The sequence below is a fragment of the Sminthopsis crassicaudata genome, chromosome 5 (genome assembly GCF_048593235.1).
Source record: "Sminthopsis crassicaudata isolate SCR6 chromosome 5, ASM4859323v1, whole genome shotgun sequence".
Lineage (NCBI taxonomy): Eukaryota > Metazoa > Chordata > Mammalia > Dasyuromorphia > Dasyuridae > Sminthopsis > Sminthopsis crassicaudata.
Window position 1 is genome coordinate 153,325,587 of NC_133621.1, and position 17,487 is coordinate 153,343,073.

The following is a 17,487-nucleotide window of genomic DNA, read 5'->3' on the forward strand; positions in this document are numbered from 1 at the left end:
CATAAGCAGTATATATGTATACAATGTACATATATATTACAGGATATTATATGTAAATATGTATAAAAAAAGCATATTCTATATATAAATACAACCATCTATATACATATATATATATATATACATGTATATAGATGTTCCTAATCCATACTTATGATGAAAAAATGTGTCTTCCATTTTAATGAAGAGTGTACACTTAAATAATATGAAATTGATTTTTACCCCAAAAGAAAGAATCAATTTAAAGGGGGATTTCATTTTGGAAGAAAAGTCTGTGCATATTGAAATTATATTAAACTAGAAAGGAATAATTTTTAAAATCTTTACATTAAGTATTCTTAATCTGAGGTCTGTAATTTATTTTTGTTCCTGTAATTTATTTCCTTTGTAATCATTTGTATTTTATCATATGCTTTAAAAAATATATCATCCTGAAAAGAAGTCCATAGGTTTTACCAGATTGCCATGAAACAAAAAAGACCCCCCCCAAAAAAAAAAAAGGAAACAAAAAAGAACTGTGTTAGAGAAAGTAGGTGGGAAAATACCAAAAACAAGCAATCTAGATGATCAATACAAACATTAAATGCTTATAAAATGGTTTCAGTTTTTGTTTTTTGTTTTGTTTTGTTTTTTTTACCTTTACATCCTGCAAATAGGTGAGCAATGATATTGAAGTAAAAAAGCAAGGGTGTATGAAAATTTTCAAAGCTTCATAATGGATGCATTAATTTTTAATTAAAGCTACCCTTGCAACCTGAGGGAAACAAGTAAAGCTATAATTGGAAAAAGTCACCACCAGTATTTGTTTATGATAACCTTCCCCCAATTTTGCTTCAGCAAAGCGCCTAGAGACCTTCATTTACTCAGTGCAGTCCCTTAGCTAGGCTGATATGTGAACAATGAGGCGCCTGATGTCATTCACTGCTGTCTCACAGGAGCCATCGCTAGAGGACCAGTGGTTTTATTGCATCAGTCTCCCTTCTGGAATTGTTCATTAATACTTGCAGACATTTCAGCCTAGCTTGGCAGTGTCTGGTAATATATGTGAAGAAGTCAAAGTTCCTTTTCTCTGACCACAGAGACTTTGAAAGTCAGCTGTAACTTCTAAAGGAAGATCGTACATGGGTGATACAATATTTAAACTGAGAAGACTTTTCAGAAATGAGACAGATTTTGAAAACTATGCCAGATTCAATCAATCAGTCAATCAATAAGTAAACATTTATTAAGAGCCCATGGTATGCCAGACACTATTTTATTCTTAGGATCTGTAGGAGAGGCTGCTTAGTTTGAGTAATGGAAAGCCAACCCTGGCATAATGAAGATATGGGCACAAATCCTAACAATTTCTCCGTGACCCCTGGCAGTTTTCCAAGCCCTTAAATTGTGGAAATATAAAAAGAGTTCCTTGTGCAAAGTTCCCTGCAAGAATAAATTCCTCCATATTTTGGGTGCCCCAATAGTTTTAGTGAAGATTTAAGTTTTAATAACTTTATTTAATAACAGCATCAATAAAACTTTTAAAAAGCAAAAAAAATAAAATAAAATAAAAATGCCTGTTAAGTGAAAGGCACCATTCTGAGTACTATATAATTATTATCTTATATAAATCAAACAACAACCCTGGGAGGTGAGCATCATTATCATACCCCTTTTATAGAGAAGGAAACTGAAGCAAATTAGAGATAGGATGATTTGCAGAGGAATCATACAAGTAATAAGGCCAAATAATTCAGATATTTCTGACTCCAGGTATGGTGTTATTTTTATTCATTATTATTATTTTGCCAGACAATTGGGATTAAGTTACTTGCCCAAAGTTTTACAGCTAGTTAGTGTTAAGTGTCTGAGGCTGCATTTGAACTCAGATTCTCCTGACTCGAGGGCAGGTGTCCAGCTATCTACTGTGCCATCTGGCTGCCCCCAGGTCTGTTCTATCCACTGTTTCATTTCTACTCAAATATCTATTTAATTCTGAAATGGAAAATTTTAGTATAAAATAATATGCAGCAGAATTTTACAGTATTTCCATTGAATCTCCTTCTGAAGATAGTTGACAAGGCAGATAAATATAGTAAGACACAAAAGTGTATGTAGAAAATATCAAGATACATGTTGAAGTAGGCATATTAAATGTTTTTAGTAAAGGGAAGAGGGTCAAGTTCAAGCAGATAAATAAGGAAAATCACAGATATGAGATAATTTAAGGATTTTTTTTTGCATAGTAAATAAAAATGCTGCTCAAAAGGGAAACAATGTTGAAATATATGTGTTTATATCTATATCTATATATATATATATGTGCCTCTATCGGTATCCATCTTGATATGTCTGTGACAAGCATAAATTTAGAGAAGTCTCCACTTCAAATGTTCATATGGACTATTTGTGCCCAATCTGTGGTAGAGCCTTCAATGCTTATATTGGTCTAATCAGCCATAGTTGAGTAATGTCATTTTGGCTCTTTTCAGGAATTAATTGAGACTACTGCACTGAGATTTCTAGCTGGTCTAATTTAGTAGCACTTTTTTTTAAAGTAGAACTTAGTTCACTTCCTCAATAAATAGTAAGGTTTAACCCAGTCTCTTATATCCACTTTATTTGTAGCACTATTTAAGATGGGAACAATCCTAGGGTCACAGAATTGAAGACTTCAGGATATGTAGGTCTAGTTCCCAGTTCTATTATCTATCAGCTTCATGCCCATCAGCAATCACAAAACCACTCTTGAGTTCTTTAAAAATAGGATAATAATACATTTCTTAACTCAGGACTGTTGTGAAGAAAGCCTCTGTAAGCTTTAAAATACTATATAAATGTGAGCTATTACTATAGCACTGCAGAGGCACTGCAAGAGCTTTAATTTCCTCCTGCATCAAAGGAAGATTAAATCGTTTTGAGCATAGCTTAAGTTCATTTTTATTCTTAGAAAATGAGTAATCCTAATATAGTGTTTAGATTGTAAGAGTACTTAATCTGAAATCCACAAGAAATGTGTAAAGATTGGAGGGGGTAGAAATGTCCTGTGAATTTTGATGTAGGAAAAAAGTGCATTTTTATTTCTATTAATCTTTGACTGAAATAAGCATTTCCTTTGATATAAAATTTTAAAATATATATGATTAGAAGGAGTCTATAGGGTTCACTAATCTCAAAGGACCTATGACAGAACAATGATTAAAAACGACTTTTTAAGGGGAACTTTATGTTAACCAGAATATTTAATAACCCCACTGACAAACTGATTTATATAAACCAAATTCATTGTAAACTGTTCATTTTTTAATTCTATATTACACCTCCCCTCCTCATCCTGCCCCAAACTCACTGAAGGCAAGAATTATATTTAGTTTTTAATATGTAGCACCAGGCTATACACGCTTTGGGTGCTCAATAATATTTGTTTCTCTCTTAAGTTATATTCAGAGAAATTGAGGGTTTGTTTTTTTTTTTTTTTTAATTTCACCCAACCTCTCCTATTTGTGTATGATTAAAAATACCATCTTGTAATTAATTAAAATAGAGCACCAGTAATTCAGTTCATTAAAGTGTCCCTTGTCTTTGTGACCTTTTTTTTTTTTTTTTCTATTTTCATTCTTTGAACTGGCTTTAACATCCAATAATTCTCTCTCCCTTCCTCCTTCCCCCTCTTTCACACACACACACACACACACACACACAAACACACACACATGCATACATACCGGGAAATGTGTGTATGTGTGTTCACACAAACACAATGTGGCACATAACATTTAAATCAATTACTGTACTTTTGACAAAAATAACCATCACCTATTATTTAATATATATTTTGACTCTCTTCAAACTCCCTTCCCCAAGAGGTTTCATGTAGGTTCAGTGTTTTCAGAATTTAGGTTTTAGAGAATAGGAATGAGCAATGTCTCCCCTTGATGGGATTATTTTCTAATTCAAACACATAAATTTATGTTATATTCTTTTCTCATTATACTATATAACTTGACTACTAATTATTATATCCCCCAAAAGGTTACCACCTTAATATAGGAAATGCTATATTGAGAGGTAACAACTTAAATTGCCATTTTTACTTAAATAATCAAAAATACTTGAACAACTATTTGTTTTAGACAAATAAACTTTCATTCATGTAATAAACATTGTAGAGGGCCACAGATAGTGGAGGAACTCTGGGTAAGCTATAAGACCCTTCAGCCCAGAAGGAACCAGATGACAATGTCTAGTTTGGCTCCCCATCTCCCTTTGGTGAGTCTCATCCTTCCTGAGAAGTCAAGGAGGGTGTGACCATCTGTGTTCTACTTGAAGCAAGGGATACTTACAGTAAAGAAGCATTTACATATCAATAGCAAGGTTCTTATAGTTAGCACATGCTCAGTGTGCTACAATGATGTAATTGTACTAAGGTATTTAGGGGCTGAGAGGACTTGAAATAAAGGGACTCTATCTTTGACCATTCTCTTGGGTCTCCTGCCTCATCATTCCTCCATTAAAAGGAAGGACTTGGGCTGATCCTGAGATCCTCCTGAGAGTTAGTCAGGATGGTATATTTTGGCACCCCAGCATGGGGATTCTAGAAAGCATAGTACATTTTGGCACCCCAATTTGGGGGCTGTAGAAGGCATACTACAAAACGTATATAAATCTTTAAAAGGAAGTTAAACTCAAACTTTCAAGTTTTATTTATTTACATTTTCCAAGTCATGAGCAATAACGATTGACCTACTTTAGTCATGATTGTTCATAGGTTTGTTTGTTTTTTTTTTAATTGGTCTCCCCCCATCTTCTTTTAAAAATTACATCATGAATAACCCATATAACATACAGATAAGTAAATCAACTCATGAGTCTATGTCCAATATATATCCATAGGAAAAAAAATTAATATACTACATAGTAAATACCTTAAAAATTTACAAAGTTGAATATACCCCTTTTGATCTTCTGATTAATGTGAAAAATTTTAAATATATCAAAACCAGGAAAAAACAAATCAATTCAATTTAAACTCACCACCAGGGCTTTGGATCTGTTGCTAAGTAGTTTTTCAATGTCCCTGGCTGCAATTTCCACCAGCTGACGTGCATTGTTGGGTTCCACAGTATACAAGTCTTTGTATTTCACATAAATCTGGGTAAAGGTAAAATAAAGAGAATTGAGAAAAATAATATCACAGATGTGCTCATTTAGTTAATAGACTAATAATTTTGGCAAGTGAAGGCAATCTTTATTGTAATGCTCACTTTCTTCTGTTACCTAACTTTAACTTTGATTTAAATCAAGGACAATTTTTTTTAAGTAAAACAATGAAGATTTAAACTACTATACCCTCAATCAAAATGTATGTTTCTTTTATTGTTGCTGTTGTTTTCTTTTCTTTAAACTAGATGTATTCAAAGTTGTTCTGGAGAGAAGCTAGATTCTCAATGTGTGAGGAAAAGGAAATCCCTCATGTCTCCAACAGATGGCTTGCACATGCATGGCTAAATCTGCTTTTTGAGCCAATGCCTGGTAGTGCTTTTACCGTCTTGTGCAAAATGAATCTAGGCACACATACAGGAATGGGTCCAACACCCTCTCTGGGCAGAATTCCAATGTTCTGTTTTCCTGCTACCAGTCTTTCCACTCTGATCTTGACTGGGTTTTGAGATTATGAGGGGATTTCTTTAAAATAAAAGGACATGGTGATGATAAAGCAAATTTTTATATGATTTGTTATCAGATTGATAAATCTATGTTTTGATTTTTTCCAATAGTTTATTCTACTCTTAATGTTAAGATTATTAGACTCAGTCATATTATGAATTAACATACTCTGATTTTAAATTTAAGTCTAAATTTTCTAATGTAGACTAGTTAATTTCAGGTTCATTACATCAGTCACACAAATTCAATACATTCATTATTTTTTCAAAAAAATTTGCATGCTATTGAATTGGGTCATGTAGCCTTATAAAATTCAAAAAAAGGAGATGGTTAAGTGATTTAATCTTAATCTATCCCAAAAGTTCTCCATCTGTTTTAGTCTGACTTTTGAAGAATCTTACTCCAAACTTAAAGGACTCACAGAAGTACCAAGTATTTTCTAGATATTTCCATGCAAAAGGCATGACATGGTCACTTAGAACACTAGGTCATGCTCAAATAAGAAGGAATACTGGCATATATTGACTTAGAAAATCACAGATTCACATTATCGTGTTTTCCAATTACATTTTAATCTGCTTCAGATCTCACATTGGACTTCTGTGATTGCAGGGCTGTGAGTTGATAATCTCTCAGATGACAAGAAACATAACTGTCACCTTAAGAGAATGCTGCCAAGAAGGGTGTACCCAGGTAATTTCTTGTACATGTCTGACACTTCTCAAGCTCGCTTCATCTTTCTTCACTGCTGAGGAAATATAGCCAACATGGGCTTCTAATGTTTATTTCAAGTATTTTCAAGGTTGAGAACTTAACTGCACAAAGCTAAACAGTGCAATGCCAACAACTTTCATTTACTGTGAACTATTCGAGAGGAACAAATGTAGAAGGGTATGTGCATATAATACATACTATTTAAATATACCAGATAAAAATGGCTCCATCCTCTGATAGGGTCTGAAGAAAATGACAGTAACATTTAAGTTAACTATCAGTTCAAAGCATTAAGGCTAATGTTGAGGAAAAGATTTCTGGTTGCTTCAGCTGCTTTAGATACCCCCAAAATCAATTTCACTTAATTTTATTCTACTTTTGCAACATGAAATAGTTGGCCTATGGGTTTTCTCCCCTTTATTTTTCTCCTGTGTTGTGATACAGGAGCTACCTGCCAGTGGCTCCTAGAGATCTAACTCAGACCTGTGGAATGGATCTCTTCATGTGAGAGGATGATGATGATACAAAAGGAGACTGAGAGGCAGTTGCTGTTCTCTGATCTCTCTCCTGAGAGGATGTTGCATTGTCTGACCTCTCTCCTCTTCTCTTTTGCCTCCAATTTATTTCATTCCCAGTCCACAAGGAACATCTGCAAAAGTAAAGGCTGCTTTGCAACTCCTTCAAGTGTTATGATTCATAGCTGTGGAGGCTCTCAGAGAATTGACCTGACCTTTCACCCAGGCATGGTCCTTAACACTCCTGTACCTGTTTTTTGTGTTTTGATAATACAATGATATTTAGTAATTTTTTTATATTTTTCTTTTAAAGTGGATGTTTATTTAAAATAATACAGTGGCACATATTATACTTTTCTGAGATAATAAATGTTTTCAACTCTGTAATCTCATCATTATCTGTTATATTAGGTTAAGCCATCAATACCTTTGAAGAGATGGGTTAGTGAGATTGCAGATCTGTTCAAGTTCTGATTCTAGTGTGAAGCACTGGAATCATATTTCTTCTCAGTTATGCATGAGGGCAAATTATTTTTATATTAATATCATTACCCAAATATGTTTGCAATTGCTACCTACTTGTTTTCTAAATCACAGATATTTCTCCACCACCATCCAGTTTTCTCAGTAGCCAAAAGTATTTTCATTACGCACTATTATCACATTTCTCATACACACTCTCTCTCCCTCCTTCTCCCCCTCCCTCTCCCCCTCCCTGTCCCTCTCCCCCTCCCTCCCTCCCTTCCTTCCTTTCCTTCCTTCCCCCCTTCCCTTCCCTTTCCTCCCTTCCTTCCCTTCCCTTCCATTTCTTTCCTCCCTTCCCTCCCTCCCATTTCTTTCCTCCCTCCCTCCCTCCCTCCCTCCCTCCCTCCCTCCCTCCCTCCCTTCCTTCCTTCCTTCCTTCCTTCCTTCCTTCCTTCCTTCCTTCCTTCCTTCCTTCCTTCCTTCCTTCCTTCCTTCCTCCCTCCGTCCCTTCCTGTCTTTCTCTGTTTCTTTCTCTCAGATTCAATGGATCCCTGTGACAATTTGGATAAAATATAAAGTTCCTCTATGTGGCTTATAAAGCCCTTTACAACCTTGCCCTGACCCATATTTCTAGGTACTGTATATTTCTTTCCTTCTCATACTTTGCAGAAATTGTTTTTCCAGTTCCCAGGATTCTTTCTTCTGAACTACCTTGTATTTAGTTATTTTGTCTTTATATTTTCTTTGCATTTTGTTCATATTTGCTTATTTAGGTACTTGATTCACTGAAATGCAAACTCTTTGGGATTAGAGAATATTTCATCCCTTACATTTAAATAAGTGAATGAATGAAGCATTTATTCAGTGCTTTTTATATTCAAAGACTAGTGATTCTAATATGAAAATAAGACAGTCTCTACACTTAAGAACACAAATGGAAAGTTTCAGCTGCAAATAAGATGGAAAAATCCCATGGTTCTTAGATCCTCATATCAACTGAGATATATGTAAAAGGAAGGAGCACAGTTTCTAGTACATTATAAGCACTAAATAAGTGTGTATTTCCTTTCCCTTTCCTTCCTTGGGTACAGTACCAAAGCCTCTTATCTAATGTTATTTGCACTGAAAAATGATAGTTTCTGATGGTAAGCCATATTTTAAACCATTTGATGATAAGAATTTTCTTTTCTAAGTCTTCAGTAATTATGGTTATAGTGCTCACAGGAACAACTGTCATAGTGCACCTTCATAGGTTTTGCTTCGTAGGATCATATTTGTATTCCTAGTACAGTGTCAAGCACATAATAAGAGCTTAATAAGTGCTTTTTGAGAGACTGATTCAAGAAACTCTAAATTCTATACCTATCATAAAACATGAGATGTTTAGGGCAAAGCTTTGTGTTGTCTTAAAGGACACTTAAACATATTTCCATTCCTTGACAATCACCATATAAAATGAATTACTTGGGCTGAATAATTTTTAACGTCCCTTAGCCTCAGTTTTCTCATTTATAAAATGAGAGTTTTAGACTTGAGCTTTAGCTTTTGATGTCCCTTGCAGTTTCAGATCAATGATCCTATGAGCTAAGATAAGCCTAAAATGGAAATATTAATTGTACTTCAATATGTAAAAGATATGTAATTTCATTGGTGTGACCATCTTTTGCAATAATAGTTGGGAATATAATACAGTGGGGAGAGAATTAGATTTTGAGATCCAGGCTTTATCTTTGAATCCTGGCTATGCTATTTCCTACCTCCCTCACCTTGGGCAGACATTGAACCTTTCTGAGCTATAGTTTCTCACCATATATTGAGGATAATAGATGAACTTGATGATTCCTTCCAGCTCAAAATCTGTAATATGATCAAATTTCTTCCTTTAATTTTTTAATTTACACAAAACTATTTATATACTTATTTTACTCTTTTTAACTGATAAATTTTCTCAACTGCAACTAATAAAACTGACAAACCTGATTTCCTACTCTAGTCAAAATCGCAAAACAATGAAATTTCCTGAGCAGTTAATTTTTCAAAATGTCTTACCAGGATTTGGTAGCTTTAAAATGGTTTTATTGGTGAATTATATGAGGTCAATATACTTATAGTACTCTCTCATATAGCAGAGCCTGTCGATACCATCTAACTCATAGTGCTGAACCCCCAGATCATGTTTCCCAGATACAAAACACTTTGAAGATCTATAACTTTAAAATTACAGTTCATAGTCCTCGATTAATTTTTTGGGGCTTATTGCCAAAATATAATCAGTATCAGTGGAGAAAAAGGATACATAGAGAGGTCAAAGACGGAAGTATGCATATGGGGAAATGTATAGAGGTGTGGCTAAGGTACCTATGAGGAGGAGGTATTTATGGCTCCAATATTATCTAGCTAAAAGATTGCTGAATTCTGTAGGCTGACCTTGTTAACACTGCTTTGCCATAAGAAACAAGAGCCTTTATTATTGAAAAAGTTTGACACAAATTGAAAAAGGTACGATGGGAGTCTGGAAGGTCAGAGTTTTCCCAAAAGAAATAACTTTCCCAACTTACAAATGGGATATGAATTTTTATGCCTGAAATTTATGTATATTATGTATACTCCAGAGAGTATAGAGAATGGGGAGATTAAGTTTGCCAAATTCATAGAATTTCATTAGAGCTACAGAAATTGCATTGCACCATCTGCATTTTTATTTTATACAGCCTCTATTCTTTTCTTTTCTCAATATTTGGTTTAAGAAGATAAGGAAATAATCTTTGATATTTCTGTACTTTTAGAAGCAACACCACACACACACACACACACACACACACACAAAAAAAAAAAAAAAAAAAAAACTTCACTTAATGATATGATTTAAATCATCAACATTTGAGGTGGAATTGAATACTGGTTGTATAAAAATATAAAATATTTGTTTATACCTTAAAACTATGGAGTAGTTTAATAATTAAAAATCATTATTGAATAAGTATTATTGTAAGCCTCTAAGCTAGGCATTATGTGAAAGACCAAACAAAAGAAGGAAAGTAAGTGTAGCTGAGTAGCAAACATCATGGTTCAGTGGGTAGAATATGAAACCTAAAATTAGAAGATCTAAATTCAAATCTGAGTTCATTTGCTAGCTTACACGACTGCATGAGACATTCTCTCTGCCTCTATTTCTTTAACTGTAAACTATAGATAATAACAGCTTCCATCTCTAGGTTGATATGAAGATAAAATGAGTTAAACCCCCCTCCACTACAATCTGACATACAAAAATGCATGCAAAAAAAAATCACTTACTATCCTTCTCTTTTCTCATTTCCTGGCTTTTAAGAAATCTGATCATGCATTTAGAATTGGAAGGAAATTTTGAGGCCATCTAGCCTGACCTCTCTTTTTAATTTTATTTGAACAGGTGATTAAAAATAGAATTCCAGAGAAATTAAATGAATTACCTCCATGGATGTAGACATAGGTTCTCTGTATCCAGAGCAAAGACCTTTCTATAATACTGCATAGGAGAAATATTTTGAGCTTTCTGGTTTTACAATGTCCACGGTTTGATACCTCTGCCACTGAATTTTACAATCACACTACAATTTTTTCTTCATGTAGTACTACTTTGATTTATTTTCTCATAGATGTTCTAGACAAAACAAACTAATAGCCTGTATATAAGAGTTACAATCATCATTTTCTGCAGGTCTTCCATTGATGTGTCTTCCTCTATTTCTTCTATAATATGATGTATTACAACCCTAAAAACATGACTTTGAATGAATAAATTATTTTGTCTGCTATAAATACCTAAATTAGCTATAAAGAACATGTGAAAAGAGACACTATCTGCATTCAGAGAACTAATAGATGTATGTATAGAATAATATACATTTACTTGTGTATATGCTTATATATACATACATATGTATACATATACATAAATAGGTGATGATTTTGTTGTATATTTAAAAAGAATAGCAAGTTGTACATAATAGAGTTGCAATTTCATGTACAACCATCTTTTTATTATACTATGTTATAGAAATGCTTGTTTTATTACATAATTTAAAAATAAAATTAAAAAGAGAGAAATGTCCCACTGACATGAATAATATTTGAGATCATGGTTGTTCTTATAAAAATAGAATAAAGAAATTGATCATCTCTGCCATAAATTTGTATGCCAAGGATGAAATAGCATACTCTATCTGTAGAATGTCCATTATTTTCTTTCTGCTGTTGGGGTGCAATGACCTCTTCCAGTCCTGGTCACCAGAGCTAACCGGGCCAATCCCTGCCAATTGAGGAGGGGTGATATAAGTGGAGGTAACAGCTATGGGGTCAGTTCCTCTGATCCTCTTAAATAGTCCATTCTGACCACTTGAAATAAGGTCAAGGGAAGGACCACAGTGACTGAGAAAGTCCAGGGCTGCCTAGCTGTACTTTGAGAAAGTAGAAGTAGAAGACTACATTCTCAAAGTACAGCTAGGCAGCCCTGGACTTTCCAAGTACCTAGTAAGAGGGATCTGCTGAAAATGTTTGGCAAAAGGCCAGTTGTCTTCCTCAAAAAACAGATTTAGTGAAAATTAATATGCTTATAATTTTATAATAGTAAGAAAATTATCTTGTAATGATAAATTATATTAGGGAATTAAATATTTTTTTCTCCCTCCAAATATCTATTCTTAGGATTCTCCTAATATGATTTTGGAAAGAAATCCTGAATTCAAATATTGCCTTAGACTAGACACTTACTGGGCGTGTGACCCTCAACAAGCCATTTCAGCTCCATTTTCCTTAAAGCATTGGAGAAAGAGATTAGCAAACCATACTAGTGACTTTGACAAGAAAATCCCATGGACAGCATTAGTACACTATGATCCATAGGATCACAAAGAGATGGACACAACAGAAAAACAATTCAGTATGGTTTACTAGCATTCTTTTTGCCACTATAATGGCAAGAAAAATTCTGATCACTTAAATTAATTACAAATATCCTGCCTCTATATTTTCTGTCAAACTCTCTTAAGGGAAAAAAATATTAATTAAAGGCTTGATCAGGAATACCTGTTCATAATATATCCTTTGTGACTGGGAGTAATTAATAATTATCAATTGCTCTTTGTCATATGTTGACAACAGATATTTAGATATAGATATATAGTTCTTGTTGGTCAGTCATTTCAATTATATCATAGTCTGTGATTCCTTTCTTTTGGATAAAGATACCAGAGTGGCTTGCTACTTCCTTTTCCAGCTCATTTTAGGAATGATGAGGAAACTGAGGCAAACAAGATTGACTTGGCCAGGGTCACACAACTGGTATCTTTGCTGATTTGAGTTCAAATATCCTTGAGTCCAGGCCCAGCACTCTATCCATTGTGTCACCTAGCAGTCATATATAATTACATTTAATTCCCCTACAAACTGATCCCAGAGCATGTTTCTAATAAACTGTTTCCCCAAGGATGGGACCTGAATAATGATTCATCAACTTGAACACTGATACCTAAGTGGAACAAGCATCTGGGACACACAAATGTGGCAATTGATTATTGGCTCCAGGCTTAGTTTGTTTCAATTCTTTGGGGAGCTGGAGAAATCCTGGAGAGGGGAATTTGGTGGGAGGTCCTGTGACTAGTTTTTAAACCAAAAAGCAAAGGGGAAAAGTGGATGAGATTTGTGCTAGGAGCAGCTTGAGAACATAAGGTTCACGTATTGATCATAGAGGCTGAGACTAATGTTCTTGGGCCTTATCCCTTCTAGAACAGAGGGAGCCTGGACCCTAACTTGAGATTCAAAGAATAGATCTGTGGATCATGGACAGAGGATTTGTCAGAGAAGAAAACACACACACACACACACACACACACACACACACACACTTTATATTATACATACATAATATAAAATGTTGGTAGCTTTGGTTTTCTTTGTACTCCTGTATAATTTATTTTATACATTTAAAAACACTATTATGCAAACCTACCATAAGAAAAAGATTGGTCAAAAAACTGAGAAAAGACTTCCATTCCCATATCCCTAGGAAGATAAAGGAAAAAAAAGGATAACTGCCACTGAATTTGAGGAGAAAGTCTGAAGTCACAAAGATAAATTAAGGGTCAGGAAAAGGCCTTGTACACACACACATACATACATATATGCATTGACTTCTGGTTTAACACTCAATCCAAAAGGCTTTTTTCTTCATTACTCATAAAGCAAAGAGAGCCTGCCACAGACAGAATAACTAGCCATGCTCCTCTACTTTGTAGCTTCCTAGTACTTTTAGAAAAGACTTAGTAAACGCCAAGGTAAGCTGCCAGCAAGTAGAGTCTGTTACACACTTGTGTGACAGGGCCTTCACTGACCAGTTCCCCTATTTAATAATATGACAAATTATTCTATCTCTCTCCTTCTGTTTCTATATTTCTGTGTGAGTCTCTTTCTCCTCCCTCCCTCTCTCTGTCTCTGTGTCTTTCTCTGCATCTCTCTCTGTTTCCCTCTCTATTTTTACATATACATACATACATACACACACACACCTCAAACGGCTAAAGGAACAATGTATTTTTTGGCAATGAGCTATAGCCAAGAAGCACAAAAGTCAAGAAAACAGCTTCAAGTTTCCCAAAGGTTTGGAGCCCAGGAGACTTACTGAAAGTTGCAGAGAACAAGGTGCCAGTCACCTTTACAGTAATATTCATTCAGAGATATGGATTGAGGAAGCATATTTTGAAAGGAGTAAAATATCTTGTTAAGGTGAATCTATGCAAGTCATCAGTATAGCGTGCAGCTCAGACAAGAGTAAAGTGAAAAAAAATCTTGCTGAAAATAAAGAAATATCCAGAAGGCACAGTTCTGTAAGGGATAATATGAGACTAAAAAAGGCTTAAAAGGCTTTTTTTCTATTTACATTTATATGTAGGGTCAGTATGAACTAAATATTTTCTAAAGTTACATAAGTACTTTAGAATTTTTTAATCCTCTGAATATTTTCCAATATACTTAGTTACAAAATTCAGCAATATGCTGTTAAAAAAATAAAATCCTAGACAGATATGTGATGTTTTCAGAAACCAAGATACAGAAAGGAGAATCAATTGCATCTTTTTTCTATGAGCAAAGTTCTATAGATCTGACCAATTCACCTCCCCATCTAATTCCATATCATTACTCTGGCTTTTAAAACCTATTCCTCCCTATTAGAACTGACCTTCTAGCTACTCCTTGCACAAAACACTTCAACTTCCAACTCAGCATTTGCATATGAGGTTTTCATGCCCAGAAGCTCTCCTTCCTCATCTCTGCCTGCTCAATTCTCTAGAATCTTTTAAATCTCAGCTAAAATTCCCCATTCTGTAAGAAGTCTTTCCCAGTCTCCTTTAATATTAGAGTCTTCTCTCTGTGATTGGCTTTGATTCAATCTATTTTTATCTTGTAAATACATGCTTTTCCCATCTATTTGGAAACTATTTTCCCAGCTCTTTGGAGCAAGGATTATTTTTGTCTTTGTATGCTCAGTGTTTAACACAGTGTCAGAAACATAGTAAGTACTTAATAAATGCTTAACTGAATAATAATTTACTATGAAGAACTTAGGCCCAAAGAAAAAGTATTAGTCTGAAAAAACAAGAGTGCTATTTTGACAATTTGGTTCATTAAATAAATTTTATGCTGTTATTACTATATGGGTACTATTTGGTTTTACTTCTTTTAGGTCCACCTATTATATTATATTCCTCAAGGCATTTTGCTATGGACTGGAAATACAAAGATCAGACCTGTGAGTAGAAATTCTTTCACCTGGGCCAAATTCAGTTGAGTGATAATGGTCAGAAAGGGAATTTATAAACTGAAGCCAAACCTGTCCAATAGAATGTTTCACAGTATAAATCCGAACCACATATTATTTAATATCCCAATTAAAAACACAAAATAACACTATTAGTGTTAATTGGCCAATAGATAGGATGTCCAATTAATGAGACGCCTATGTGCCAATCTCTGAAAAAACACACATAGAAAGAATTATGCCATGAAATAGGTTGTTTACCGACCTTACCTGCCTATGTCACCTATTTCATTGAATTTGTTCCATGTGCAATAATAGAAAAAGGTGGTGGGGAAGACATGACTGATGAAACCCTTAAGAGGCAAAGGGAGGAGGTACACCAGAGGTGACAGGTAGTCAAAGGACCGTAAGTCATAGAGACTGATTGCCACAAAGAAAAATGAAGTCAGACACCTGAGATCAAACAGGCCCCATTCCTGTTATATAACTCTGAGAAAAAGATATCACACAAGCTCTGCTGAAATAATTTATAGTCTAGAACATGGCCATGAGCAATGGATGTTAGGGAGACAAGAGAGGAAGGGAACAAACACAAAACAACTAGGATTCAAGGCCAAGTGATAACAGGACAATGGAGAGGTCCAGGAAAAGGCAAAGATATATTACAACTCTATGAAGGAGAGATTTTTTTCCTAAAGAGAAATTGGCCACAGTTTCATGAAAATGATGGTAACTGAGTTGGATATACTTAAATCTTTCTTTTCCCTATCTAGAACTTTGCTTCATATTTTACATTGAAAATATTGTTATTAATCATAAGCTACTTCTCCTTTGCTCATATCCCTCATAAGTCTTCTGCCACATCTCTACCTTAACCATAATCTCACATGAAGAGATGGCCATATCCCTTTCAACAGAACTACTCTGTTATCCTACTCTATCAATTATTTTAAGTGTCTCCCTATTGCTCTTTCTTATGATATATGCTGACCATGTCATCACCCTAAGAAAGAAACTCTATTAACTCCCTATCGCCTCCAGGATTAAATATGAAATTATCTGTTTGGTAATGTCAAGTGGACTAGAAATAATCTAACTTGTAGATGGTTGCAGTCAAACAAAGCAAGCTAGAGATGGGGGATTCAGAAATTTAATTTCAAAGTGAGAAAAATGCTTGTGAATGGAAGTCCTCCTGAGAAGAGGGTCTTTTATGGCTTATGGAAGGGGTAGGATTTTTATGCATGTAAACCATAAAAAGTGAAACATAAGAATCATTCTTAGGTCTTGAGTGAATAGTTTCTTGTGGTAAATGTAGAGGGCTGAAACTCTGAAAAGGTATGCTTGAATTAGACAGCAAAACACTTAAGGCTAATTACCTATTTGATGTGATATACATATATTTAGATGAGATGGTGATGTAATGACTCTCTTCACCATAGGTGCTTGCTGAATGTTTGGTAGTGAGATAATCATAGGCAAGGATTGGAGGGTTGGGGGAAAGAAGTCAGAGTCACTTGGCTGTAAGACAAGGAGGAGAGAAGCTGGAGACTCTGAACTCCAGAATCTAGGATACATTTTTGGCAACCGCGTGACAGTTTGCCTGCCTCCTTCACTTTTCCACCTAAAGACCAAGAACTTTGATTAATCCTGACTCTGACTGATCCTGAGGCCCTCCAGGGAGCTAGTCCAGACATTATAGTAAAATACAGGTTTTACTGGGTTCTGTGGCAGAAGTATCTAAGTTATTTGAATTATTGAACCTTTTGATTGTTCAGTAGGGTACAAAACCAGAATTAGTGTGATGGAATAGGAATAAAACCTTTTGTTCAGTTCACTTAGCAGTTAAAAACACAGGATTAGTTTAGCTTGTCATGAGGTATGAATGATTGCTTTTTGCTTTTTGCTTCAGCATGTTGGCTGTAGCTCCATCTCTCAAGCTCAGTATTTCCTGGAAAAAAGGGCTACATGGTTAAAATTATAAAATCCTAATTCTGGGATTTTGCTGTGGCTGAGATCATTCAGAGGACTGTTGTTATGTATGCTTCCAGCTTACTGGGCCTTAGCGCTAGAAAACAGTGTCTCCTAAATAGCTTGACAGCATTCAAAGCCTTTTATAATTTACTCTGTAACCCCCTACTTTTACATTCTTCTTATACCTCATTCCTCACCACATAGTCTTCAGGCCACTGATGTATTCCTCGCTATTTGATTAACAAGATATTCAGTCTCTCAGTTCTGGGGCATTTCATGAATAGATGGCTCTCCTTCCTCATCTAGGTTTATACTATACTAGGTTTTTCAAGTTCTAACAAGATACTGTCTTTCCCATCTTCTCTTAATTTTAGTGCCTCC

General features: G+C 34.8%; 1 protein-coding gene across 4 annotated transcripts in view; it reads right to left on the reverse strand.

The window, feature by feature from the left end:
• Positions 1–17,487, reverse strand: part of CACNA2D1 (calcium voltage-gated channel auxiliary subunit alpha2delta 1) — a 643,657-nt gene that overhangs the window by 492,507 nt on the left and 133,663 nt on the right. For all 4 annotated transcript variants that reach the window (XM_074268502.1, XM_074268500.1, XM_074268501.1 and 1 more), the window contains exon 3: positions 5,014–5,130. In XM_074268502.1, the coding sequence (XP_074124603.1) occupies positions 5,014–5,130 (117 nt within the window). The remainder of the gene's footprint in view (positions 1–5,013; positions 5,131–17,487) is intronic.